The sequence below is a fragment of the Aspergillus eucalypticola genome (genome assembly GCF_003184535.1).
Source record: "Aspergillus eucalypticola CBS 122712 chromosome Unknown BO83scaffold_35, whole genome shotgun sequence".
NCBI lineage: Eukaryota > Fungi > Ascomycota > Eurotiomycetes > Eurotiales > Aspergillaceae > Aspergillus > Aspergillus eucalypticola.
The window spans coordinates 284,396-302,632 of NW_020290309.1; the positions used below are offsets into that span (position 1 = coordinate 284,396).

The following is an 18,237-nucleotide window of genomic DNA, read 5'->3' on the forward strand; positions in this document are numbered from 1 at the left end:
CCCAACAAGGTAATATCTGAATACGATCTGACTATCTAGAGATTCCATATCCTAAGCGAATGCGCTCCCTAGCCCATATTAGGAAATAATCAAGAGAGAGTGGGACGAAACGTAATCGTTAATTCTATCCGTGATGTAGTCGGCGAATATTCGGGGAATCCCCACAACTCAGGGCCTTATGCCAAACCCGCCCGGGAAAGAGATCTGAGTGCGATGATGCCGTGCTTGTGGAGACGGACGGGAAGCCGAACAGTCCCTGGACCCTATGCCATATGGCACAGTCCACATTAAGCATGAATCAACGCATGTTCCATTCCCAGGCAAACCGCGTCCAAAGCTACCAATATTGCATGTCTACACTCAAAATGGAACTGTCAAGACAGGGTGAAACGCGTCAGCAGAGCTCGAGTTCTGAGACAACAATATGTGTGCCGTCCACCGTGCTTGGGGAAGCCTTCCACGGGCAAGAGGTGGTGAGGCCACTTAGAGAAGACTAGTACGGAGGTGCAGATGAAAAACTAAGCGGAAAAGTTGCGTTGTCTATGGATCGTCATGAACAGGGCATGATTTACCTCTCTTGTATGAAAACTTCCTTACATTGAATAGACAATGATCGTCGCGGTCTGAATCTATAAAGAACACGCCATGCCCCAGTCACAGCTGACAGTAAAACTAACTCCTTCACTAAGTCATTCGCTCGTTTTTCATTCGTTTATTATTTGATACAGTTTGAAAATGTTCGCCAAATTGTCCCTCCTTTCGCTTCTTTTCAGCTCTGCTGCGCTGGGCGCCTCCAACCAGACTCTGTCCTATGGCAACATTGACAAGTCTGCCACCCCTGGCGCCAGAGCGCTCCTGAAGTACATCCAACTTCAGTATGGATCGCACTACATATCCGGACAGCAGGACGTCGATAGCTGGAACTGGGTCGAGAAGAACATTGGTGTGGCCCCTGCCATCCTCGGCAGCGACTTCACCTACTACTCGCCTTCGGCTGTTGCCCACGGCAGCAAGTCTCACGCGGTCGAGGATGTAATCCAGCACGCCGGTCGCAATGGAATCAATGCCCTGGTTTGGCATTGGTACGCTCCCACCTGTCTGCTCGATACCGATAAAGAGCCGTGGTACAAGGGATTCTACACCGAGGCTACCTGCTTCAACGTGTCTGAGGCCGTCAACGACCATGGTAACGGCACTAACTACAAGCTCCTGCTGCGTGATATCGACGCCATTGCTGCTCAGATCAAGCGCCTGGATCAGGCCAACGTGCCCATTCTCTTCCGCCCGCTCCACGAGCCCGAGGGTGGCTGGTTCTGGTGGGGTGCCCAGGGTCCTGCTCCCTTCAAGAAGCTGTGGGATATCCTCTACGACCGCATCACTCGCTACCACAACCTCCACAACTTGGTCTGGGTTTGCAACACTGCTGATCCGGCCTGGTATCCCGGAAACGACAAATGCGACATCGCCACCATCGATCACTATCCCGCCGTTGGTGACCACGGAGTCGCGGCCGACCAGTACAAGAAGCTCCAGACTCTGACCAAGAACGAGAGAGTGTTGGCTATGGCAGAAGTTGGCCCCATTCCGGACCCCGATATGCAGGCTCGTGAGAATGTCAACTGGGCTTACTGGATGGTTTGGTCCGGTGAGTTCATTGAGGATGGTAAGCAGAACCCTAACCAGTTCTTGCACAAGGTGTACAACGACACCCGGGTTGTGGCTCTGAACTGGGAGGGGGCTTAAGCGGACGTGGTAGATTACCATGGGGGGAGTTAAATCCTGAGGAGTGTTGAGCAAGCGGGAGAGAGGAAAGTTGTGGAAATTACTAGGCTACTCCGGAAGTGGCCATCCTGGCAGTCAACAGTCACTCGAAGCGCCTCCTTAGCTAGTGTGTACGATCGCCATACAGAAATAAACAGTGTATTACATTGGATCTTTCCCCGTACCGACCTCAATCGCAATGCGAGCATCCCCCGCCCCAACAGCCAGACTATGTTTTGGACTTCGTGAGTCTCGACATCAAGGGGCAGCCTGCCCTCACGACTGGCAACTACAGCACTGGGATCATGGGCGGCCTGCCCGCATCGTTGCCTAATTGCTCTGATGCAGGAACGGCGTTTCTTCAGAGTTCTGATAGAGAGTCGTTTCATGATGCAGAAGGACCGGCTGGTGCGTGAGAGGCGCCGTGCCCTCTGCGGGATGCAGTTGCTCCAGAGCTGACCTTCACCATCGGCACAGATGGTCAGAACATCGCCCTCCCCTAAGACTTCTCCAATTTAGGCGAGTATCCAGGGCAGCCAGGAATCTGTCAAGCAATCCTTAACAGCCCCTCGGTGCCTCTTGAGGATCAAATGGGAGAAGGGCGTGCCGCGTGGCGGGTGTGATCCCCCTTACTGAAAGCATATCATACCCTCTGGAATGGCCTGGATCTTCGGGTGGTATTTTTGCCACAGCGGTGGCACCTTTCATCTCGTAGATGACTATTGGGATAGGCTGGCCGTGCCGATTACACTACAATTATTGAGGTTACCACATCGACGATACAATATGTATGACCCTGCGGGTACACATATGTAATCAGCAATCCACTGGGTGCTGCGTGTTAGTATATCCTGGACAGGAAAGAGTCTGCACTAACGAGCTGCAAATAGGACGGATGACTATAAATAGGTGTCAGTCGTCGAAAGTTGCATCACTTTCCGAGGTTCAAAAACTAGTTACACAGCAGGTAAACAAGAAACCAACTGCTGCGGAAGCTGTAACGCAAGGGGAGACACAGCCTTATCTCGTGCAGTCCGAGATGCATACGCGACTTCCGGCGGTGTGAAGATTGCCATGTTATTGGGGTTGAGATGTCACATTCCGCCATCGCAAAATTTTTTTCCTGTTGGGTAGTAGCTTACCTAAGTTAACATACTGTGAACTGTTCACGTAGTGATTGGATGGACCCATAGAGCATGAGGTGAAAAGATAAGAAGTAAAGAAGTAAGACGGAACCGTAAGAGTGTCATTCCACGGTATTGGATATGCTCTTGAATGTTTCTAGGCTCGGCTGCTTGAAGTGGAGCACAAATACTAGTCATCATCAGTGTGAAAGAAATACGAAGAGTCTCAATACAAAATATATTCTAGACTAGCTCTAGCCTTTGATGCCTCATGAAAGTTGAAGGTTTTCGCCAAGTAATATATACAGTAAGGTACCGTCTCGTAATCACTCACCGGCAGTCGCAACTGATGGCCGCGGTGGTGGAAGCGTGGCCAGGCCCTAAGATCCGACTGGACAAAGATCTCCCGTCAGCATCCCTGCATCTCCTGCTGCTTAGTGCGCTGATCTATCTGTGACGTGTCCAGCAAAAGGGTTGTTGGTACGTCACAAAGAACGGTACCCGAAAGTAAGATTGCGTTTGGAATCGGTCATACTTCGATTAACCGGAAAAGTCAACCACAAGTTCCAAGCCTATATCTCCGGGCAAGATTAAAACAAGGAGGGCACAAATAACGGTTTCATCATGAAACCTTCGACAACCACGATATTGACATCTGATTATGTGCTACAGAGGCATAACATCGACAGTAGACGGATACCAGCGAAAGAAAAGGAAAAAAAAGTTCGATCGGCAAGGAAGTGTGGAGATGATCTGTTGTTGTCAATTCGCGCCCCGCTGGATTGACATGGGCTTGCGGCTCATGGGTTCGATGGGGGTTTGATCTCTCATTTTCTAGTGCGCCCTTAAACCAAAGCAATCGCAGAGAGATCTAGTCCGATACTAATGACTATGTCTTAAGACTACAAAGAAAAAGTACAAAGAACGAAGAAAATCCCCACAAAACAAGCTAGTTCTATTTTCAATTCTCATTACTCGTGAACTAAAAACAAGCGCGTGCATGATCCCGAAATGAATTTGATGATCAGACGTAGAGAAGCGCCAAAGCAGCACCAATCAGAGCCACAAGCCCTTGAGGAGCATTGAATGTAAATGAAGCCGCGCCGGTGGATAACTGAGCGGTAGTCGTGGCGGCAGTGCTGTTCGAGCCCGAGGTAGAAGACGCGGACGTGGCGAGCGTAGTACCCGTAGAAGAGGATGAAGACGTGGAGGTAGACGTAGTCGATCCTGTAGAGAAATCACGCTTCGGTCAGTGAGGTCGCCGTGCCACAATAACGAAATGACATCTTGCCTGAAGATGAAGATAGAGGACTGCTCGACGAGGTAGTTGTCGAAGACACCGCAGTCGTAGGGGTGACTGTGGTAGATTCGGTCTCACTGGATGTCGAAGAGGAGGAGGAGAAGGTAGAAGAAGAGGAAGAGGAAGAAGATGTAGTGGAAGCGGAAGAAGATGTAGTGGAAGCGGAAGAAGATGACGAGGAAGTAGTACCATCGCTTGAAGCACCCTTTTCGACAGTAAAAGTCGGGCTCACAGCGAGCTCGCCCGACGAGTCGATGATCTCAATTTCATAATCAGACCTAGCATGGAAAATAAAAAGTTAGTAGTGTTCCCACTTCTAACTGTCGGTGAGTTCACACGGTCTAGAGTACGCACCCATTGGAAATGCTAGGGTTGGGCTGGGTAGTGTATTCCCCAGTGGAAGTCTTTACGTTGTCCGCCAGCTTGGTTTGGAAGGATCCGTCCTGGGTGCGCAAGATGATGCTGATCACTGACGGATCGTTGGCATCGCTGGTGAACTTGATGGTTTTGGGAGTGGAGAAATCCCATTTAGTGCCTGAGGTGGGCTCGGTGATGGTGATGGCCAAAGCCGAAGAGATGAGGCTCAGCGAGGCGGCGGTAATAGCGAAGCGCATGTTGATACGATCTGAATTACTACTGCAGAAGATACTAGTAGCTAGAAAGTAGTAGTGTCAAATCTCCTACCGGGACATTTGCCTGCTATATATATGTATATAACATCTTTGAGAAGGGCTTCCTTTGTGGGGATCGTATAACGACACCGGGTATACTTCTCTGTACTGAATCACTCAGCAGCCTTTGGCTGAAGCCCAACAGATCGGGACCAGGCTGATTGTCTAGACCGCACACTGAACCAGCAATACGAGATGATCATCAGTATGGGCTGAGCCTCTCGCAGGAAGGGCCAAAAACGGACCTCAAAGTGTAATCCGAGACATTTCCCACGTAGAGTGACAGCAATCGGGCATGACCGGGATGTATGTCTCTGAAGCAGTGATCTGTCATGGTGTGCTGGATATATCACAATATCGGACCAATGAGATGCTCTGATACGACTGGCTGTGGGTGTTCTTTTCCTTGACAGATAAAGACGCGAGCCGTGAAAGCAAGTTGAAGCCATCTCGTGTCAGCGCAAGGTTGGCACTAGGAGGGATTGGCTGCAAGACGGAAGAGCCGATAAGGGTTTTGGGAAATCGAGGCTGTTAAATATCCGTACTTCTATTTTTGTAGGCAGTATCTGGCTGTTATTTCATACCCGTTCGATACGGTAAGATGTCCCCGATCAAGACAGATTGGCTGGCAGATTGTATCTATCTGGGACCTGCGGTCATCCTGCAAGCTGGCAGGCTGGTTCTCGTTGTTCTTCCAAGGGTAACCGAAGCCGAGCCGGTTCCTGTGCGCCCGACCGTCAGGGCAACCCATCAAAGAACGAGAAAGCCCGCAATAGTCGGGAATCCCGAAAGTAATCACCCTCCATTACTACTACCTCGTCTACGCGAAGAAACACAGACAATTTGGTCGCTGTGCTATAAGGCTTTTAATACATTTCATCGAGATCTAGAAGGAACAACACATGTATATTACCGTGATGTCAGGTTGACTAGTAAGAGACAAAACGCCACAATCTATACTTAGTACTCTAATAGTTCAGCCAGAGGCATGGTATAGGGTTTCATGTAAAGCCACAGTTTTAAGACAGATGAAAGAGCGTAAGAGGGAACAATAGCCATGGGGGTAATGCGAAACAGGGAAAGACAGGCGATAAACATCAGGAGAGAGTCTCAAGGGACTAGATGAACGCGTAGGACGTGGCCATCGCAACGGTGACCATCAATGTGCTTATCCCCAGCGGCACCCCAAACAAACAAGTATCAGACCCCTTGGACTGGATTGGGCTGACGGATGAGGCTGCGGAGCTACTCGGGGTCGCCGATTTAGTTTGATCACCACAGATATCGGTGCTGTCCTTCAGGCTGTCTGTGGGATAGTACACGCGCGGACCCCCGTCCGAGCTCAGATCCACTGCCAGATTCCCGCTGGAATCCGTGACATACGTCTTGCAAGATAAGATCTCGGTCACATTCTGTTTTGATTGGAATCCGGTCTCGTCTGAGCCCAATGTGATTTTTGTGGTGGCTTTGCTGGCTGGCTTGGCTCCCAAATTGGATACGACGCTCACGACCTGATTACCTGCAAAACCCTTGCGCGTAGCGAGAATGTGGGTAGAATTGTAAATAGGAGCTGACAGGTACGAGAGGTAATTGCTTCCAGATTGCGACTTTTCCGTGTACTGCTCACCATCACCACTAGCATATGATCGAAGGCGGTTCAGTGATTGGACGAGGGTGGGGAGGGAAGTCGAGTGCATCGAGTAGTTGGTCAGCCAGAGAGCCTCGCGGTTGACCGGATTGTAGGATCCAGTCAGATGTTGTTCCTCGCCGTAATAGACTGTATTTTGATCATCAGTGGTGTCTAAGAAATCCTGCATCCTATGGGGAGTGGGGATGGGAACATACGGATGGGGATGCCATCCGCCAGCATACTGCTGGTCAGAATATTGCGCGCCAGCTGTTCATGAGCAGAAAAAGTCAATCATTGTTTAGTATTGAGATAGGAATAGCGGCTAGACTTACCGATATATCCGACGTGTATGAACCGAAGCGCGGAACATCCTGGTTAGCGGTAAACGTCCCCAGAGCCAGGACATCCTGTATATGGTCAGTTTGGAGGTATATTCCTCTTTGGAGCATGTCCTACCTCGCACTGCCCCTTGGTATAGCTGATAGACTCGGTAATGGTGCTCAGGTTCCCGTTGGTTGTGTTGAATGCGTCGGTGAGAATGTAATACCTGAGGAGGTCAACACGACTTAATTTACTCATCACGATGCGGTACTCACAATGGATAGTTTAATAGCCCATTCAAGCTTGGCTGCAGAGGGCAAACATCAGCTGCATCGGCCGTAGCACCTTCACCGACAGTGAAAACTCCCGATGACTTGGTAAAGTTGGAGAAGAAGTTGGGGGCGATGTTTAGGACGCTGTCGATACGCAGTCCGTCAACTACAAACAAGAGACAGGTTAGTCAATCTGCCAGAACAGATAAGAAATAAGTCTTACTCGAATAGTTCGAGACCAACTCCGATATCCAGGAGCCCAAAATAATCTGAACCTGCTCGTCCTCATTCCGCAGATCGGGAAGCGATACGACGGTGTCTCCCATCCAGCACTTAGAATGACATTAGCAAAACTTCCAGGGGTTATGTGTCACGATGCACTCTTACATCCAGGACGCATGTCTCATTTGTGGGATCACTGGAGAGGAGTTTGAAGTCATGGAAATACTTTTCATCATCGAAAGGATTAAAGGTGCTGTAGTCGACGGTGCTAGAATTTCCCGCCCAGGCCATATCACCAACCACGATGTCGAGCATCAAGTACTGGGTTTTGCATGGTCAACGTCGTTCTCAAGGAAACATGGCAGATCGACTTACCATTCCACGATCGTGCAAGGCAGAGGACAAGGCTTGAAGCTCCTTGGGAGTGCCGAAGTGGGAGTTGATGGAATACAGGTCAGAGGGCCAATATCCATGGTATGCTATGAACTGTTAACATGTTGTATTATCTACCTACCAAACTACAGAAAGATATCATGTATAGAACAGTGTACGAAAAATTGAAGATGGTTTATGAAGGTTTCGAATTGCCATACCTGAGAGATCTGCTGTCCGGGCGGAAATCTGGGTTTGCGCCGGAGAGATCCATATCTGGAGACTTGGATATGAGAAGAGTGGCAGAAAGTGTGAGGAACACTACTCTGTAGTGCTAAACCTACCGCATCGAAGCCGAGATCTTGGATGTAGTTCAGCTTGTTGATGATGCCCTGAAAAGAACCTCCGCAGTAGTTCCCCTGTGCTGCATCACAAGCAGCGGTGGTTGAGTTATCCGATCGAGCAAAGCGATCGGTCACGATTTGATAGATAGAGCGACCGATCCATTGGTCTCTGGAAGCCGCATTAACCGTGGAGATTCCCAGAGTTACCACCAGCAACGAGATGATCCACCACCTGTCCATGGTTGGTGGCGTTTGCATGAGCAGATGAATGAAGGCAAGGAGAGTAGTTTCAATGGTGAAATAATTAGCTAGAAAGAGGTGAGAGAAATGTCTTGATGATTATGACCTGCGTAACCTTCTGTTGAGCATGTTCATATACGATGCGGACACATACATCCTTTGTGTCTGTTCAGGGCAAGAAAAGGATGATTACCGACCAGTGAACAACAAAACAACAGCGACAATACCGATGTATCTTGACTGTATGGAAACTTACGTGACAACATAATGGGTAAATATGTATTGGGTATTGGGTATTGGTACTTTTTCGGCCCTAACAGATACTAGACATCTAACTATCCATTTACTAACCAGCAAATCTGACATCTAACTCACGGCCCGTTCGCCAGGTGGTTGGTTCCTACTAGCTCCTGTCACTTTCACCCGATCGGCAGGCTTTGCTGGTCCGGGAAAGAGAGAGTGAGTGAACAGACTCTTAGAAAAAGCGCGAGCCAAACCTTAAAACTTCCCGTTATTTTTCTTTTTTTCTCCTTATTCCCGTCGGAACCCTGGCTCTGCTCCACTTCTCTCCCCTTATCGGCCTTCGTATCCCGAAAAGATAGTCTATCCCACTCACTTTTTCCTCCTTGGCTCGCTTCCACTAACTCGGATAGGTCATCCTCTCGCGATGACGTGTCTCTGCTGTTTTCGCCCTTCTGGAGTCACGGAATCTGCAAGTTCTGCTCGCCCCATCGGGCATATGTCACTGTCGGGTTGATGGGGTTCGTCTATCTCCGATCCCCGTGGCCCGGGATATATCACTGGCTCTGCAAACTTCGTCCTTGCAGGAGGTTCCCGAGCTGATGACAAACATCATGACACTGCATATGCCAGGTCGAAGGCTGCTACTATCCATAGTAAACCATAGCTTTACTCCACTCTTGTCCTCCCCAACACCGCGACGGATCCTTCCACCCCATGGGTTCTTGATTCTGTGTGAGCTGTCGGGTGGATTTACCCCCACCACCGTTGAGAAGGCATCATCATGACCCACTTTAGCTGCTCGCTCAGCCTCTCGACCGCTTCGGAAAACCCATATCAATGCATGTCAGACTGGTGCCGGATGAGACATGAGCCTGCCAGTGTTGGGCCTGGAACCTCGTCTTGGGGCCCGAGCAAGGTGGCGTGGCGTGTTACAAGCTGAATTGGCTTTCAAACGACTCAAATAGACTCGCTGGTCGGGATACCTACACCTTCCATGTCCACCAAATGTGGCGTGTATGTCAGCCCCAGAACTATCGGCCAAATTTAGGCCTGTTCGAGCGCCTCACCCAAGTGTCAGTGCACAGAGGAGGCTGTACGGGATATTGCGTTATCGCGCCGGGGTAATGCACTAATCTATGACATGCTTTCCCTGCCCATCAGTGATACCCTACGATTCTCTGCAGTCTCTGGGTTCATGGGATATCCTTTCTTTCTGGGCATGCACTGTCCTGTTGTTGTTACTGCTTGTTTGACTTCCTCTTTTTTCTTTCTGCAGTTGAGGCCCCCCCAGCGCGCTTGGTGGATGTCACTATAGTGGCATTCACTTGTGCAGAATGAAGCTGTTCATTGTTATCTATCGTTATCTCTTCACTATCGCATTATTGACCCGCATTGCACAATCTCTGCCACATCTTCCTGAGGAGGTAGATTGGAATCTGAACCAAAATGAAACCGCTACGAACCCTCTCGACTACTCGGGTCAGTGGGATGGTCACTCATACACTCCATCTCCGGATAACTGGCGTTTCCCATTCTACACGATATTCCTCGATAGATTTGTAAACGGCGATCCCAGCAACGATGATGCGAATGGCACACAGTGGGAACACATACTGACTTCCAATCAATTCCGTCATGGCGGAGACGTTCTTGGCTTGGTCGATACGTTCGATTACCTTCAGGGCATGGGAATTAAGGTGAGTTTGCTGCCTTGCATAGGTGACAGGACTTCAGAGACTGACCCGATTGCCTTTGCTAGGGTATTTATCTCGCCGGAACGCCGTACATTAACTTTCCCTGGGGTGCCGACGGATATTCCCCGCTGGACCTAACCCTGATGGATCATCACTATGGTACGATCGACGACTGGCGCACAATGATATCCGAGGCCCATCGGAGGGGGATATATGTTCTCTTCGATAACACCTTTGGGACGTATGTGTGATTACCTGTGCCCCATATCGGAGCGTACAATGCTGACCGCGTGGGAACAGGATGGGCGATCTTATTGGTTTCCAGGGCTACTTGAACAGGTCTGCGCCGATCAATCCCAGCGAATACGACTACGTATGGAAATATGATCGTCAATATTGGGATTTCAAACCCGGGAATGAAATCGAATCACAGTGTCCCTGGGAGTATCCAAGATTCTGGGACGATGATGGGACTGGCTTGACCACAACCACACTTGGCGCTTCATGCCGTGACAGTGAATTTGACCAAGTAGACCTCTCCCCAATTCATTGAATTGGCTATCACTGACTATTTACTTCAGTATGGAGAAGTAGCTGCTTTTGGAAACTACACCGAATGGGAAGGGCAGATTGCCAAATTTGCCTTTGTGCAAGATCGTCTGCGCTCATGGCGGCCCGACGTCCTGGCGAAGATCAAACACTTCTCCTGTCTGACCATCACCATGCTTGACATCGATGGGTTCCGCGTCGATAAGGCTCTTCAGGTGACCCTGGATCAACTGGGCGAGTGGTCCGAGTCAGTGCGTGATTGCGCCCAGCAAGTGGGTAAAGACAACTTCTACATCCCTGGGGAGATTGTCTCAGGGAATGCCTTTGGATCGTTGTATATTGGTCGCGGCCGCCAGACGAATCAGACTATCTCCAATATCACCGAGGCCTTTATGATGACGAACAAGACGGACAAGGCCACCGAGGATCTCTTTCTCAGACCTACATCGCAATCCGCCTTGGACGGGGCTGCGTTTCACTACACGCTGTACCGAGGATTGAGTCGGTTTTTAGGGTCAGTTGTCCCGCTCATCCCCTGAAAAGCTCCTTCCATCCATACTAATGTGCTCATATTTAGCCTGGATGGTATCTACGCCGCCGAAGGTGATCCGCCAGTAAATTTCATCGAGACTTGGAATGGCCTCGTGGAGACTAACGACATGATCAACATCAACACTGGAAAGTTCGACCCGCGCCACCTGTTTGGTGTCACGAATCAGGACGTTTTTCGGTGGCCAGCCATCGCCAACGGTACCCATAAGCAGAATCTGGGGCTGTACATCGCATCGTTACTCATGCCAGGAATCCCCATTCTCTCCTGGGGCGAGGAACAGGATTTCTACATTCTGGACAACCAGGCTGACAATTATAGTATGTAATTCGCGTCCTCAACCCCGTTTCTTCACTAACAATTCATAGTCTTCGGTCGCGGCCCCATGTCATCTGCTCAAGCATGGCAGCTTCACGGATGCTACAAGCTCGGGGCATCCAAATATGTCAACTTCCCGCTCGACCGCGCCCTGACTGGATGCGGTGATGATTCCGTTAGCCTTGACCATCGGGATCCTTCCCATCCTGTTCGTGGTCTTATCAAAATGATGTTTGAGATGCGACAGAACTACCCCGTTCTGAATGATGGCTGGTACCTTCAACAATTGTCCAACCATACCTTCGACATCTACCTTCCCGGCAGTAATGGAACTCCAACTGAGACGGGAATGTGGAGTGTGATGAGGTCCCGCTTTACAGACCTACAAAACTTCGATGGTCAGGGTCAGGGTAACCAGAGTGTTTGGCTAGTGTATTCGAATGACAACAAGACGGTTGACCACCAGTTCAACTGCAGTAGCAAGGATGCCCTGATCTCGCCATTCCCTGCAGGAACCACGGTGAAGAACCTGTTCTATCCGTTTGATGAGTATACTCTCATTAACAGCTCGGTAACGCTTGGGTAAAGTTTTACCACCAAAGAGATAATCTGACTTCGCTAACGATCAGTAGATTCGAAGGATCGGAACTCCCCAATGGATGTTATCCTCAGCTGACGATGCCGGCCTGGGGTTTTAAAGCCTTTGTCCCCAAGGCTAAATTTGTGAAGCCTTCGCCATACATAACACGCTTCAGCCCGGGGCACGATGCGCGGTTTATCTCCCAGGGAAATGATGGGGAGACCATACAAATCGGCTTCGAGTTCTCCCAGGAAATGAATTGCAGCCAAATCACCGACTCGCTGACGGTGACGTCTAAAGCACTCAATGATGAGAGTGCTCGGATCGACACGAATTCAGTCTCATGCAGTTCATTTGCTGAGACACAAGTAGCGACATTTCCTGGTGCCCTCACTAGCGTCTTTGGCTACCAGGTCAATTTGACCAACGTTTATCCTGGAGTCCACATGATCACTGTTAGCAACGTGACTACTATGGAGGGAAACCAATCAACCAACGTAAGTATACACTTCCTCTATGCCGCTGCATAAAGCTACAATGCTAAGTCATTCGGGCAGTCCGTTGATCACTTCATGTTTCGCATCGGAGAGACGAACAATCCCATGGTGTGGCCGCAACTGGCCAACTACAGCCGAACTCTGCTATTTGACACTCCATCCCCTGCAACGGAACCCTTGTCTGTAAGGCCACAGGCTCCAGGGGCAGATATGTGGCGCTACTCGCTCGACTTCGGGGCTAATTTCAGTCCCTGGATGACATATACCGGGTTCAATACGTCCATCCCGGGTAAGAACTGGACCGGGACTGCGAAGCAAGCGTGGGATGGAGAGCACATCATCGCCCAGTATTGGAGCAAGCTCACGGGGAGTAGCGACCACTGGCAGCATGGAGACTCTCAATGGCAATACAAACCACCTCGACGCTTTCCCAACCTCTTTATTGAGGGTGAATTTAATCAGTTCGGATACGACGCTGGCTACTTCAACACGATGAGCCTCAGCAACGTCACTGGCGATTGGGAGATCCACTTCATGGGCGAATGGCCCGTACAGGTCGCATTCAATGCCTGGGGAATCAATGAAGATGGCCTGCCCGACCAGACACAAGTCTATGGGGATATCGACGGCGACAACGTCCTGGATCAAGTTCCCCCCGTCACGCTTCTGAGCAATGTGTTCAATGTCACCATCCCACCCCCCTCGCCTTATCTAGCTTTTAGGCTTTCGGTGAATGACGGCGATCTGAGGGTCTACGCCACACCCACCGGATCGAGATGGGTCCAGCTAGCTCTCTTCATCTTGCTAGCTGTCATACCTGTCGCCACAGCCGTCGGGGCAGTGTTCATTTACCTCAAGGCTTTTTACCAGGTCAAATTCAATCAAGTCGGTGTCACGGAGAAGACTTCGACGTTTGCACCGATTCTGGGTGCCCTTATGAAGATAACCCGGTCTTCTAACGAAAAGGAAGCCAGCCCAGAAGAGACTCAGCGTTCCGTGAGCCCGTCAGGCCTTCCCACTGGAAGCGCCATTGGAGCCATTGTTAACACCCCACGACGCACTGTCCTTATTGCCACCATGGAATACGACATTGAAGATTGGGCCATCAAGATCAAAATCGGTGGACTAGGTGTAATGGCTCAATTAATGGGCAAGAACCTTACCCACCAGGACCTCATATGGGTGGTTCCCTGTGTTGGAGGCGTGGACTACCCTAGGGATGACCCGCGTGAACCCATGGTGGTGACGGTCCTTGGGACAACATACCATGTTGATGTTCAGTACCATCGGCTGCATAATATAACATACGTCCTGCTGGATGCGCCTGTGTTTCGAGCCCAATCGAAGTCGGACCCGTATCCTGCCCGGATGGACGACCTCAATTCCGCCATTTTCTACTCGGCCTGGAACCAATGCATTGCTGAAGCCATCAAGCGGTTCCCGCAGATTGACCTCTACCATATCAACGACTACCATGGTGCAGCAGCTCCACTCTATCTCCTACCTCGAACAATTCCATGCTGCTTGTCTCTGCATAACGCGGAATTTCAAGGCTTGTGGCCAATGCGAAACCCCCAGCAAATACAAGAGGTCTGCCGAGTGTTCAATCTGGATCAGGCAGTAGTCAAGAGATACGTCCAGTTCGGCGATGTGTTCAATCTCCTTCACTGCGCCGCGAACTACCTGAAAATACACCAGAACGGATTCGGGGCAGTGGGTGTCTCGAAGAAATACGGCAAGCGATCGTACGCCAGATATCCCATTTTCTGGGGTCTCAAGAGCGTTGGAGCCTTGCCTAATCCTGACCCATCCGACTTGGCAGACTGGGACAGCAATGCGAGCAAACAGCCCGAGGAGGTCACCATCGACTTAGAGTTCGAGGCCAGCCGTGGCGCACTGAAAAAGCAAGCACAGGAGTGGGCAGGGCTGAAGGTTGACCCCGACGCTCAGTTATTTGTCTTTGTCGGGCGCTGGTCCATGCAAAAGGGCGTTGACCTTATTGCGGACATCTTCCCCTCTGTTTTGGATGCTCACCCGAAGGTACAGTTGATGTGCATTGGACCAGTCATCGATCTGTATGGGAGGTTTGCGGCTTTAAAGCTGAACCGGTTGATGGAACTCTATCCAGGGCGTGTCTATTCCAAGCCAGAATTTACTGCACTACCTCCCTTCATCTTCAGTGGCGCTGAATTTGCATTGATTCCATCGCGGGATGAACCGTTTGGTCTTGTGGCTGTCGAGTTTGGCCGCAAAGGAGCTTTAGGCGTGGGATCACGGTACGACTATACACAAACATTGCTACCGGTATGAATGCTGACGTATGTACATCATGTAGGGTCGGTGGCCTTGGACAGATGCCAGGATGGTGGTACACAATGTAAGCTTCTCCATCCTACCAATGACACATGCAGAGGCAGAGTGCTAATGTATTCAAGTGAGTCGATGACAACGAAACATCTCATCCACCAGTTCAAACTTGCCATCAACGATGCTCTGAGATCATCTCAAGAAACACGCGCTATGATGCGTGCACGGTCAGGCAAGCAGCGGTTCCCCGTGGCGCAGTGGGTCGAGGAGTTGGGTATTCTACAAACTACTTCCATCATAAAGCACGCAAAACACTCGAAAAGCCAGGATCGCAATTCTTGGAGGGTATCCGGTGTCAGTGCAATGGTTCCCGATAGACCTCGCAACTTCCGGTTCTCATCGAGCTCAAATACCAGTCGCGAACAGAGCCGTTCACGCAGCTCAGACAACTCGGGTCCCCCCAGCAGGCCCATTACTGCAGACGCAAAACAAGCCGTTGCTAGGCCAGGCCACAGCCATGTTGCCTCATTGCCAGCAAATTTGCCTTCGAACCCCAACATGTTCAATGATTCTGACACTGACAACGAGCCAAGACGCAGACCACTATCCTCCACCCCCCGCGGAGGTCCTCGCATTGTTTATACTCTTGGCAATGACGACCAAGATCTCGAGAACATGACAAGTGTCACCCAAGATGACTTCAGCCCTCATCTTGCCTCGTATCTGTCGCCATCCGGAGCACCAAATACTCCGCCAACCTTTGCTAACTCTGGGGCCAGTACCCCCACCCTCGGCGCCGGACCGGACGATGGTCTGCTAGGACGAAGGAACCTAAGCCCGTCGATGATGAGTCTTGTTAGCATCCATGACATCGTCAAGGAGAAACAAGACTACAACCTCCAGAAAGTCAATCCGTTTTTCACAGATGCCAATCATGAGTACGCAGCGAAGTTTGAACGGAAGCTTGCCGGCCTGAACGGCAAAAACTCTGAGGACCAGTTGTGCATTGAGGAATTCATCGAAAAAAGCGAGAAGGACTGGTTTAACCGGTACCGAGATGTCAAACTGGGCAAATCACCTCTCCCATCTCCATCTCCATCTATCTTTCGCTTCAAAGTTCAGGACGCAAGTCGACCACCTACCCCTCCAGTCAATGGAGCTGCTGAGGATCCAAACGGAGGGCAATTCCTTCTTCCGAAGGATTACGTTCCTCCTACAGGCTTGAAGCGTTTCATGCTGATCAAGCTGGGCGACTGGCCCTTGTATTCAATTGTGCTTGCTATCGTGAGTTTGAACCTTCCCCAGGCGCAGCCCAAATCAACTACTAACAGCACAATGCCAGGGCCAAATTCTCGCCTTGAACTCCTATCAAATTACTCTGTTGAACGGCGAGATCGGAGAGACGGCAGAAAAGCTGTACATCCTGGCTACGATTTATCTCGCGTCCTCAATGATCTGGTGGATGGTTTTCCGGCTTGTTCCATCAGTTTATGTGCTAACCATCCCTTACCTGGTATGTGAACTTGTTTCCGTATTTTCACTGCCTAGGCCTTCATTCTAACTGTGTTCAAGTTGTACGGATTAGCCTTCCTGTTCGTTGGAATCGCGGGCCCTGTTGGCAACAGCACCAGCCAGACGTGGCTACAGAATGTGGGCACCGGGCTGTATTCGTTTGCATCTTCCAGTGGATCCATCTTTTTCGCCCTAAACTTTGGAGATGAAGGTATGTTTATGGACAGCATCTGCCGGTCACATTATCTAACTCTTGTGTGTTAGGCGGGGCGCCTCTCAGCTCCTGGATTTACCGAGCAACGGTAATTCAGGGTAGCCAGCAGCTATGCATCAGTTTCCTGTGGTACTGGGGTAGCTGGATGGCAAGCCTCAACCAAGAAGGCAGTACGCGATTCAGTCTTAGCATAACTGACCCAAACGTGTTGCTCGGGGTCGGCATCGGCCTGGCTTGTGTGCTGTGGCTGTTGGGGGCCTTGGTATTCTTCGGACTCCCGGCATACTATCGGCAGACTCCTGGTCGGGTCCCAACCTTCTACCTCTCGCTCTTCCGGCGTCGGGTCATCCTGGTATGTTTCTGTCGGTCTTCATAATACTCGGCCTTTGATATCGGGAGCTAACCGACTTTCTTCTAGTGGTTCTTCTACATGGTTTTCATCTCCAACTACTGGCTATCAGCACCGTATGGGCGGAACTGGCTGTACCTTTGGTCCAGCAAGCACGCCAAGGTGTGGCAGATCATTCTCCTAGTCCTTCTCTTCTTTGTCGTGGTGTGGGCAGCTGCGCTCTGGGTATTTCACGTGCTTTCCAAGCGACATGCCTGGTTCATCCCCATCTTTGCCATTGGGCTGGGAGCCCCTCGATGGGCGCAGATTCTATGGGCCACTTCCAACATTGGCACCTATATTCCTTGGGCGGGTGGACCAGTTGCTGGAGCCCTTCTCGGACGGGCGCTTTGGTTATGGCTTGGGGTTCTGGATAGTCTTCAGGGTATTGGTGAGTCTTTCTCTTTATTATCCGTCGGGGCTTTTATCAACTAACATTAAACTATTCACCTAGGGTTTGGAATGATCCTTCTAAACACCATGACTCGTTTCCATGTCACCTTCACCCTCCTGGCAGCGCAGGTGGTTGGTTCGGTAGCCACCATTCTGGCTCGAGCTACAGCTCCTGATAAGTTGGGGCCAGGCAATGTTTTCCCTGATTTCTCGGCAGGGGTGACCGCCGGGTTGAGCAAAGCGGATTTTTGGGTGTGTCTGCTGTTGATGCTCTCCATCAACGTCATCTGCATCTTTTTCTACCGCAAAGAGCAGCTTTCAAAACCATAGTCATTGCATATACTGTAGTCTAACTCTTTTGAACCAGTCTCTTGGTTGTAGAGATCTGGTCAGCATCATTTGGAGTAATTGGGCGACTTTTGTCTAGTGTTCATGTTTGGTTCAATTACCGCGGAGATATATAAATTGTACATCTTTTTCTCCGAACGATGTACATGGGAGATGTTTGCTCCATGTGAAGTGTGAGAGACTGGGTTTTGGGTATATATTTGAATAATGTTGGTAGCATACAACCGAATAATAGGACATATATAATATAGAGAGACAGCCATATTCCATCAAATGTTTGTGTCAAGCATCGTATCCATCAGGTGATGGCGCAGCGCGGGACAAGTTCGGTCCGAGCCATCCCGGCTATTCCTGTTCGGGCCTGATCCCTCAGGCCGCCTGCATGAC

General features: G+C 50.3%; 4 protein-coding genes across 4 annotated transcripts; 2 read left to right on the plus strand and 2 right to left on the minus strand.

Moving 5' to 3' along the window:
- Positions 1-684: 684 nt before the first annotated feature.
- Positions 685-1,893, plus strand: BO83DRAFT_382526 (mannan endo-1,4-beta-mannosidase A precursor). The gene has a single exon (XM_025532245.1). It carries the CDS (start codon positions 736-738, stop codon positions 1,741-1,743), a length of 1,008 nt encoding a protein of 335 aa, XP_025383347.1. The 5' UTR covers positions 685-735; the 3' UTR covers positions 1,744-1,893.
- A 1,813-nt stretch (positions 1,894-3,706) lies between these two features.
- BO83DRAFT_382527 (GPI anchored serine-threonine rich family protein) lies at positions 3,707-4,837 on the minus strand. Its single transcript, XM_025532246.1, has 3 exons — positions 4,540-4,837; positions 4,375-4,463; positions 3,707-4,112 (listed from the first exon to the last, which is right to left on the minus strand). The coding sequence occupies exons 1-3, from the start codon at positions 4,797-4,799 to the stop codon at positions 3,910-3,912; spliced, it is 552 nt and encodes a 183-aa protein (XP_025383348.1). The 5' UTR covers positions 4,800-4,837; the 3' UTR covers positions 3,707-3,909.
- Positions 4,838-5,803: 966 nt separating this feature from the next.
- On the minus strand, positions 5,804-8,336 carry BO83DRAFT_347669 (alpha-amylase). Its single transcript, XM_025528824.1, has 10 exons — positions 8,018-8,336; positions 7,895-7,949; positions 7,677-7,780; positions 7,467-7,622; positions 7,303-7,411; positions 7,083-7,245; positions 6,943-7,033; positions 6,819-6,893; positions 6,702-6,753; positions 5,804-6,633 (listed from the first exon to the last, which is right to left on the minus strand). The coding sequence occupies exons 1-10, from the start codon at positions 8,273-8,275 to the stop codon at positions 5,975-5,977; spliced, it is 1,722 nt and encodes a 573-aa protein (XP_025383349.1). The 5' UTR covers positions 8,276-8,336; the 3' UTR covers positions 5,804-5,974.
- A 1,498-nt stretch (positions 8,337-9,834) lies between these two features.
- BO83DRAFT_347671 (alpha-1,3-glucan synthase) lies at positions 9,835-18,080 on the plus strand (the record flags this gene model as incomplete). Its single annotated transcript, XM_025528825.1, has 15 exons — positions 9,835-10,197; positions 10,260-10,435; positions 10,495-10,723; positions 10,776-11,257; positions 11,321-11,613; positions 11,662-12,160; positions 12,244-12,688; positions 12,749-14,964; positions 15,024-15,065; positions 15,124-16,279; positions 16,338-16,508; positions 16,568-16,718; positions 16,772-17,073; positions 17,140-17,500; positions 17,564-18,080. The coding sequence occupies 15 exons, from the start codon at positions 9,835-9,837 to the stop codon at positions 17,830-17,832; spliced, it is 7,155 nt and encodes a 2,384-aa protein (XP_025383350.1). The 3' UTR covers positions 17,833-18,080.
- Positions 18,081-18,237: the final 157 nt, after the last annotated feature.

Excerpts from the sequence above, each read along its gene's own strand:
- BO83DRAFT_382527 (XM_025532246.1), bottom strand. The coding sequence starts at position 4,799 with ATGCGCTTCGCTATTACCGCCGCCTCGCTGAGCCTCATCTCTTCGGCT. Across the intron at positions 4,464-4,539 it reads AACCCTAGCATTTCCAATGG|GTCTGATTATGAAATTGAGA; the intron begins GTGCGTACTCTA and ends TTTCCATGCTAG. Across the intron at positions 4,113-4,374 it reads AAAGGGTGCTTCAAGCGATG|GATCGACTACGTCTACCTCC; the intron begins GTACTACTTCCT and ends ATTTCTCTACAG.
- BO83DRAFT_382526 (XM_025532245.1), top strand. The coding sequence starts at position 736 with ATGTTCGCCAAATTGTCCCTCCTTTCGCTTCTTTTCAGCTCTGCTGCG.
- BO83DRAFT_347669 (XM_025528824.1), bottom strand. The coding sequence starts at position 8,275 with ATGCAAACGCCACCAACCATGGACAGGTGGTGGATCATCTCGTTGCTG. Across the intron at positions 7,412-7,466 it reads ATGAGACATGCGTCCTGGAT|TGCTGGATGGGAGACACCGT; the intron begins GTAAGAGTGCAT and ends TGTCATTCTAAG. Across the intron at positions 6,634-6,701 it reads GGCGGATGGCATCCCCATCC|TCTATTACGGCGAGGAACAA; the intron begins GTATGTTCCCAT and ends ATCAAAATACAG.